At 41.9% G+C, this 9,231-nt stretch overlaps 1 protein-coding gene and 1 pseudogene across 2 annotated transcripts; one reads left to right on the top strand and one right to left on the bottom strand.

The window, feature by feature from the left end:
• Positions 1-643: 643 nt before the first annotated feature.
• On the top strand, positions 644-6,948 carry LOC118955850 (annotated as a pseudogene).
• A 46-nt stretch (positions 6,949-6,994) lies between these two features.
• LOC118936309 (mitochondrial import inner membrane translocase subunit TIM14-like) lies at positions 6,995-8,889 on the bottom strand. 2 transcript variants are annotated; one of them, XM_036974126.1, is made up of 7 exons: positions 8,732-8,885; positions 8,415-8,469; positions 8,213-8,264; positions 8,047-8,120; positions 7,393-7,472; positions 7,248-7,318; positions 6,995-7,134 (listed from the first exon to the last, which is right to left on the bottom strand). In XM_036974126.1, the coding sequence occupies exons 3-7, from the start codon at positions 8,253-8,255 to the stop codon at positions 7,064-7,066; spliced, it is 339 nt and encodes a 112-aa protein (XP_036830021.1). In that variant the 5' UTR covers positions 8,256-8,264; positions 8,415-8,469; positions 8,732-8,885; the 3' UTR covers positions 6,995-7,063. The 2 variants fall into 2 exon arrangements, with proteins under 2 accessions (XP_036830021.1, XP_036830020.1); XM_036974125.1 differs by lacking the exon at positions 8,415-8,469 and having other exon boundaries at positions 8,732-8,889.
• Positions 8,890-9,231: the final 342 nt, after the last annotated feature.

Here is a 9,231-nt window from a genome sequence, read left to right as displayed (position 1 = left end):
CCATGATGTCAAGCAAAGAGGCACTGAGTTTGAAGGTAGGCCTTGAAATACATCCACAGGTACACCTCCAATTGACTCAGGCTAATAGACATTATTTTTCAGAAGCTTCTAAAGCCATGACATTTTCTGGAATTTTCCAAGCTGTTTAAAGGCACATTCAACTTAGTGTATGTGAACTTCTGACCCACTGCAATTGTGATACAGTGAAATACTCCGTTTGTAAACAATTGTTGGAAAAATGACTTGTCATGCACAAAGTAGATGTCCTAACCGACTTGCCAAAACTATAGTTTAACAAGAAATTTGTGGAGGGGTTGAAAAACGAGTTTTAAAGACTCCAACCTAAGTGTATGTAAACTTCCGACTTCAACTGTATGTCTGCTGCAGAGGGACAAGAGACATGAGAGAACTAGTTTAGACCAGTTATAGAAATAAGTCCTGAAAACAATTGGGTCCCTATTTAAAAAGAAGATGGAGAACAAGCTATGGGAAAAAATACTGGAGTTTTGGTGCAGGCACAGCCAACTAGCGCAAAAATAATATTGTGAAAATGATATGATATATCGTCAAAAATAATATCCCGATATGTAACTATACATTTTTCCCCCTACCAGTTAATGTGTTTTGACCATTTATTTATGTTTATATTCTTGTTTCCTTGCAGTCCATAAATGAAGCCACAGTTAAGCGAGTGTCTTTGCTCAGTGACATGCACCTGAGGAGCATTCGTACTAAGCTCATGCTCATGTCCCGAAATGAGGAGGCCACTAAACATCTGGAGGTAAGGGCGATTTTCATAATTGCATCCTGGCATAAAAACACATGAATTCATGCGCATGACAGAATTAAATTGGATAATAGTAAAATTAATGGCATCTGTGAATGTAAGATCTTTCACTCAAAACGATCTCCTCTCAAGAGTACAAAGCAACTGGCATCTGGTTTCCAAGAGGAGTTTACAGTCAGAGTGGACCTTATGGGCCTTGCCATTGGAAGCCATGGAAGCAACATTCAACAAGCCAGAAAACTGCCTGGAGTCACTGCTATCGAGCTGGATGAGGGGAGCGGGACGTTCAGAATTTACGGAGAGGTGTGCTAATGCTTTTACTGCTTCAAGACCTTATGAGGGAACTATAGACGTTCGTTCAAAAGTTTGGAGTCACTTAGAAATGTCCTTGTTTTTGAAAGAAAAGCACAAAAAAAATGCCCCTTTAAAATAACATGAATTTGATGAAAAATAGTGTTGACATTGTTAATGTTGTAAATGACTATTGAAGCTGGAAAAATATGATTTTTAATGGAATATCTACATAGGCATACAGAGGTCCATTGTCAGCAACCATCACTCCTGTGTTCCAATGGCACGTTGTGTTAGCTAATCCAAGTTTATCATTTTAAAAGGCTAATTGATCATTAGAAAACCCTTTTCCAATAATGTTAGCACAGCTGAAAACTGTTGTGCTGATTTAAAGAAGCAATAAAAAAAACTGGCCTTTTTTAGACTAGTTGAGTATCTGGAGCATCAGCATTTGTGAGTTCGATTACAGGCGCAAAATGGCCAGAAACAAAGAACTTTCTTCTGAAACTCGTCAGTCTATTCTTGTTCTGAGAAATTAAGGCTATTCCATGCGAGAAACTGAAGATCTCGTACAACGCTGTGTGCTACTCCCTTCACAGAACAGAGCAAACTGTCTCTAACCAGAATAGAAAGAGGAGTGGGAGGCCCGTGCACAACTGAGCAAGAAGACAAGTACATTAGGGTGTCTAGTTTGAGAAACAGACGGCTCGCAAGTCCTCAACTGGCAGCTTCATTAAATAGTACCTGCAAAACACCAGTCTCAACGTCAACACTGAAGAGGCGGGATGCTTTGGGATGCTGGCCTACAATATTAATTTACAACATTGTCTACGCTGTATTTCTGATCAATTTGATGTTTTAATGTACAAAAAAATATGCTTTTCTAATTTCTAAGTGACCACACACTTTTGAACGGTAGTCTGTATGACAGAACTATGGACGTATGTGTGTGCGTGTGAACTATGGACGTGTGTGTGCGTGTGAAATATGGACGTGTGTGTGCGTGTGAAATATGGACGTGTGTGTGCGTGTGAACTATGGACGTGTGTGTGCGTGTGGACGTGCGTGTGAACGTGTGGGTGCGTGTGAACTATGGACGTGTGTGAGTGTGAACTATGGACGTGTCTGTGAGTGTGAACTATGGACGGGTGTGAACTATGGACGGGTGTGTGCGTGTGATCGTGTGGTGCGTGTGAACTATGGACGTGTCTGTGAGTGAACTACGGACTTTTGTGTGTGAGTGAACTACGGACTTTTGTGTGTGAGTGAACTACGGACGCGTGTGTGAGTGAATTACGGGCGCGTGTGTGAGTGTGAACTACGGCCGCGTGTGTGAACTACGGCCGCGTGTGTGAACTACGGCCGCGTGTGTGAACTACGGCCGCGTGTGTGAACTATAGACGTGTGTGTCTGAATTATAGACGTGTGTGTGAACTATAGACGTGTGTGTGAACTATAGACGTGTGTGTGAACTATAGACGTGTGTGTGAACTATAGACGTGTGTGTGAACTATAGACGTGTGTGAACTATAGACGTGTGTGTGTGTGTGAACTATAGACGTGTGTGTGTGTGTGAACTATAGACGTGTGTGTGTGTGTGTGTGTGTGAACTATAGACGTGTGTGTGTGAACTATAGACGTGTGTGTGTGTGTGTGTGTGTGTGAACTATAGACGTGTGTGTGTGGGAACTATAGACGTGTATGTGTGTGTGTGTGAACTATAGACGTGTGTGTGTGTGTGTGTGAACTATAGACGTGTGTGTGTGTGAACTATAGACGTGTGTGTGTGTGTTGTGTGTGTGTGAACTATAGACGTGTGTGTGTGTGTGTGTGTGTGTGTGAACTATAGACGTGTGTGTGTGTGTGAACTATAGACGTGTGTGTGTGTGTGTGTGAACTATGGGCGTGTGTGTGTGAACTATGGGCGTGTGTGTGTTAACTATAGACGTTTGTGTGAGTGAACTACAGACGTGTATTTACCACCAGGACCTTTTTAAGAAAAACAACCTTTTGTATTCTTCAAGAATGAGGAGGCAGTTAAGAAGGCAAGGAATTATCTGGAGTTTCTTGAAGATTCTGTTCAGATCCCCAGGAACTTGGTCGGTATGTATGGAGATGGATTTGATCATTATAAAATTCAAGTGATGGTGTGTTTGTGGCAGTTCACACAAGTTCTTTGTGGCTTTTTCAGGCAAGGTAATTGGCAAGAATGGGAAAGTCATTCAGGAGATCGTTGACAAGTCTGGAGTGGTGAGAGTTAGGATTGAAGGGGACAAGGATGGCACACAGCCACGTCAAGAAGTAAGCCCTTTTGTGCTACTTTCTAGCTCACTTAGTAGACGAAGAGATCAATATTGTCATCGAAACACTCTTCACCCATAATAACATCATTTATTTGTGATGCGCTGACACAGGGAATGGTCCCGTTTACATTTGTCGGCACTAAGGAGAATATTGGGAATGTCCAGGTACTTCTGGAGTACCACATTGCCTACCTGAACGTAAGCAGTGATCTACAGTAACACACTCCTAATGGTTTGACTCAGCGCTGTAAGATTTTTTTTGTGACATGTTTGCCTGTCGTCGACTGCAGGAAGTCGAGCAGCTGCGTATGGAGAGACTGCAGATAGATGAGCAGCTGAGGCAGATTGGGATGGGCCACAGGCCTTCATCTGGCCGCCCAGCAGAAAAGGGCTACACCACAGACGACAGTGTGGCTGCTACCGCCGTACACACCAGCCGCTCCTACACCGGCAGAGGCCGCGGACGCGGACGGGGGCCCCAACTACACCTCCGGCTATGGTGAGTGTCATGTTTACAATGATACTGAAGACATTTTGTAGATTCTCCCATTACAAGCCAGTCTTCCACACCTATCAGGTGGTCAGTCGAAAGTTAAGACTCTAGAGAGGGGAATATTGATATTGGGATATAATGCTATAGCTCAACAGAATGTGATAGTCATCAGCCATGTGGTATTAAAAAGAAATGTTTGACTTTCAGGCACAAACTCTGAGCAATCCAATGCCTCTGAGACTGACTCTGAGCGTAAGGATGAGCTGAGTGACTGGTCCCTGGCGGGAGAAGAACCGGAGAGGGGGACTCGACCACAGAGAGACAGCAGGAGGAGAGCTGGTCCAGGGAGGGGTAGAGGGCCCAGGGGCCGTGGAGCAGGGAGAGGAGCCCCAACACCGGTACAGCTGCAGACACAATTGATGGGTCATACATATGCTGATGACATCAGACAATCATTTGTTATCCTTTATGTTTATCATGAATGATCACATGAAGGTTTGAATTGTTCCTCAAACGATAGGTATTAAATATTAAGCCATTTTGCTTACTCTGTAGCTCTGAAGGATCCTTATGGCAACCCATACAGTGTGCTTGACAACACAGAGACAGACCAGACGGCTGACACTGATGCAAGCGACTCCAACCTCAACAACAAACCGCCGCCGCCGCTCCCGCCGCCGCCGGACTGACGAGGACACAACAGTCATTGATGGCATGAGTGAATCAGATAACGCTTCCCTCAGTGAGAATAGCCTTGGTAAGTCCCTTCTGGATAAAGGTGTCTGAGTAAAATAAACAATCCCTGGGAGCCAATGGGATTCAACAACAAACACTCTGATAAGCATTAGATGGGAGGCAATTACCTCCGTGACAGACCAAAAAGGATAGAATCACAAATTTACACCAATCCCAAGTCTATCCTTATGCAATACTCTCACTGAGGGCTCTGCACAAATTCTCCCCCACATAGATGACTCAAAAGCTAAACCACAACGGCGTAACCGTAGCAGCAGACGCAGTGTCCGCCCACCAGAGGAAAAGCAACCAGGTAACCAACCGGTGGTGAACGGCCTGTTTGTTTACCAAAGCGTGTGCTTAACACTTTCCCTCGCTAGCAGTCAAGTGATTCAACCAGTAACCATCAACTTGCTCTGGGAAGCCTCTTCAATTTCTCTATCTGGAGCTGAGGGAGAAACTTAGGAAAGGCATGCCATCAAGAAGACCCATTGTTTTTAATGTTACCACTCCAATTCACTAACATGTCAGCTACTGGTTGACAACCGTTTTAAGGTTGTGAGAATTTATTGATTTTTCCTTGCTGTAATACTAGTTGCCTTTATTTCTCACTTGCACTCCTAAGACTACCTTTTTAGTTATTTTTAACTGCATTGTCTGTTTTTTTCATTGTTTTTATTTAATTAGCTATGATGACATCCAATTTAAGTTCTAGTTAAATGAATTACCAATGTAAAAGTGGTTCTAACATTCTTTGTTTTGCAGTTACAGTGGCAGATTACATATCCCGTGCTGAATCACAAAGCAGACAGACTAACCAAAAAGAACTGAAAAATAACAAAAAAGAACTGGTGAGTCTGGAAAACAATGCTACAAATCAGACTTCAGGGCCTGTATGTATCAGAATAGGAGTGCGGATCTAGGATCAGACCCCCCGGTTTTTTACTTGGGGCTCCCGAGTGGCGCAGCGTTCTAAGGCACTGCTTCTCAGTGCTATAGACGTCATTACTGACCCTGGTTCGATTCCAGGCTGTATCACAACTAACTGGGAGTCCCATAGGGCAGCGCACAATTGGCCCAGCGTCGTTAGGGTTTGACGGGGGTAGGCAATCATGAATTTGTTCTTAACTAACTTGCCTGGTTAAATAAATTACTCATTGTGATTTAAAAGGTTAAACTGATCCTAAATCAGCACTACTACTATGAGAGACTTGTTACATACAGGTCGGTCCCAGGCCAGAGAAAGAATCATGGTAATGTGCCAAACCCTGCCAATGAGTTGAGACCAGGCTGGTTTTCAATTCCCAGAATTGTATCAACACATGAATGTGAAGTGTGTCTTTGGTCAAGCTTCTGTAACTGTTTCTACCTGTGTCTTTTAGGGGCAGGTTGAGTGTATCGCGGAGCACAGCCTATCTGCAGAAGCAAATACAAGCAACGGACCCAGCAATGGAAGAGGTGACGAACCAGGCAGGGCTTCCACAGAACAGGTTGCCAAAGTCACTTACCAAGGGAATGGTGACCAGCAGCCTGTCCTGAACGGGGTTTCCTAATCTACGAATCCACTCAAACTCATTAATTGTACTACATTTTTACAATAGTTATTGTACAAGCTTGCCAAAGATAGTCATGGACTTCCAGATTCTCTACTGCACTTTTCAGTTCCCTCAACATGGGACACAGAGAGATTTAGCACTGAACCCGAGACATAAGAGTATGTTTCAAGTACATGATCTGATGTTGTGCCTTGAGAATAGATTCAACATAGTTAGTTGCCTGGCTGTAGTAAACGTTTTGTCAGTGATGGCAAAGATAGGAAGAATCCAGTTATCCTAATATTTGTTGAGTTAGCTGCTTTTTGTTACATTTTAATATGCAACCACTTCTTCATACGAGGAAATGCAGTCTGGAAGAGAGTTTTGCACTGAATTGTAATTTATTTTCCATAAGAATAACATTAGTCTGGATACTGGTCTGTTAATGTTCAATGTCAATTTTTTTTATTTTTTTTATCCTGAATGACACTCCATATAGTAGTGAACCTGTATGCTGAAATGCACCCACCAGAGGCTGGAATTATGGTGGCAGTAACTGGTCTCATGAAGGAGCTTTATTTGGTTTATCAAGTGTACAGTATTTAAAAAGCTGTTATTCCTAACACTGGCTGAAGACTGTATTTTCATGCAGGTGACAATTTGGACTACTGAAAGAAAAGTTCCCAGATGTTGGTTTGGTAAACTACAATTCTGTTTTTTTATGCTCATTCTGGTTTGATGTGCAATATGTTTTGTATGCCGGTAGTTCTTAAATAAAACCCGATCTTCCATTTAGATCCAAAACCACCTTTGTCCTGAGAACATGAGTAATGTAGAGAGGAAGACTGAGTTTGATCTCTTACATTTTTTATTTGGGCACAATTAATAAGAAAAACCAAGTGCAATGTGATTATCTGATCTATTTCTTTAGTTGTCCATCAAGTAAATCCTTTGCTTCATTTATTTTAGCCGCAAGATATGGTGATCCACCTGCAATAGAACAAAATGTGCATTTTTAGAGTACAGTGTGATCCAATACATTTTTACAAGCGCAATGGGTCTAAATAAAAGTCATGACCACACATTGTACTAGTTCCTCAAACCTCTATCGGGGTGATTAAGAATCATCAGTTTTCTGTGGGCTTCTCTGATCTTGGTCTTGTTAGCTGTGGGACTGGGGACAACAATATGACGCATTAGTGCAATAAAGTTAAGCATTTGCTTATCACACAGTGAAATTTACAGTACCTGACTCCTAGAATGAGCGACGCCTCTCTCTTGTTCATTTTGGGATCAAATCCACCTCTGTAGTATCCACCACCAAAAGCCTGCAACAAGACAGTTACAACTGTATAACAGATGCAGTGGTGTACGTAGTTTTTGTTGGCTCTTATTTTTGACAACTTTCAATTTAGTACATTCCTAAAGAACTGTACTTTTTACTCCATATTTTCCCTGACACCCAAAAGTACTTGTTACATTTTGAATGCTTAGCAGGACAGAAATGGTCCAATTCACAAACTTATCAAGAGAACCACCCTGGTCATCCCTTCTGCCTCATCTGGCAGACTCACTAAACACAAATGCTTCATTTGTAAATTATGTCTGAGTGTTGGAGATAGCCCCTGGCTATCTGTAAATTAAGAAAATGGTCCCATATGGTTTGCTTAATAAGGAATTTGAAATGTACTTATGTATCAAAAGTAAAACTATACATTTCAAACCTAATGTTTTATTAGGTGACTTACTTGGGTCATGTTCTATTTAAGGTATCTTTACTTTTACTCAACTATGACAATTAGGTACTTGTTCCACCACAGCACCAATGTGAATTCAGTCAGACTAATGCCATTCATTGTGTCTTGTAGAGGCCAACACGTGTGAAAGCCCATACAATCTTACCGATTTGGGGAAACTCTGCATAGCTTGCTTCATTTGGGTTTCCATGTGTTTCATGGCTTGCATGGCATAGCGACCTGAATCAAGGAGGATCCGCATTTTAGTGTCACAAAATCCATCAAATCGTTTCTTCAACTCTGCATATTCTGTACCTTAAAGATAAACTGACCTACAAATCCAGCTGCTGCTAGGGTGAGCCCCACTGCCACCATGGAACTGGCCTGTGAATCGATTATGGATGTTCATTAGAGGAAGATATCGCAACCTTTTCATATAAAGCCTACAAGACATGTTTATAATCAAAGTCAGCTAGTGCAGTAGTCACATCTCAGATATGTGGTCAAAACCTGTGTGATCTGTAGGTCATGTACCTTAATGGTTTCCACATGATGGCGCTGCAGCAGTCATGCTGGTATTTGTTTCTAGCTGTAACGTTAACCATTTATGCGTCAGGGGTCTAGGGTGAGTAATGTTAGCTAGCCACCAACTGTATGGCTGTTAGTCGTAGCTACACACACTCTAACAGCTTGCTCACTTTCACTAGTATGCTGCTACAGTCGCTAGTTAGCTAACTGGCTGGCTAGCCAGCTTTACTAACGAAATTCTAAAGCTTCTGCTCTTGTCTAAACACTTCAATGCAGTAAGCTATCCTTTCACGGTAGCATCGATATAATCAATACTAACTCACCATGTTTTATTGCTAAGATCCGCCTCTATCAAAGACTTGCAACATAACTTTTTATACACTTGTCTACGATGAACAAAGTCACATATGACCCCTCATGTTTTGATCCGTGACTTCTCTGTTGTATATTTCTGGCCTGACAGAAATTAAAGGCACATGTCGTAAAGACTCAAGTCAATTGCTCAGCACTGTCGCAAAATGATAGGGTCCCAATTCTATAGAAATGAATGCCTAGTCCCTAGCTACTTCTTGCCTTAGTAATTTAGTGTCCTATAAAATATGTTGCCTATCTGGTCCAGCGTCTCTGGACCTGAAAATGCTCATGCATTATTAAAAGAGATTGTGCAAATAGTGTTTTTCAGAACACATTATTAAGGTAATGTATAACATACTTATAAATCAGCCTTTTTACCTATTCCCCAGATGTAATACTATTGTTTAGATACTTTTTGTCCAGAGACCTGCTTGTTTGACATGCAAAAAAAAATACATGTGTATATATA

The sequence above is a fragment of the Oncorhynchus mykiss genome, unplaced genomic scaffold (assembly GCF_013265735.2).
Source record: "Oncorhynchus mykiss isolate Arlee unplaced genomic scaffold, USDA_OmykA_1.1 un_scaffold_408, whole genome shotgun sequence".
NCBI classification, from domain to species: domain Eukaryota; kingdom Metazoa; phylum Chordata; class Actinopteri; order Salmoniformes; family Salmonidae; genus Oncorhynchus; species Oncorhynchus mykiss.
This window is presented reverse-complemented; position numbering and strand designations above follow the sequence as displayed.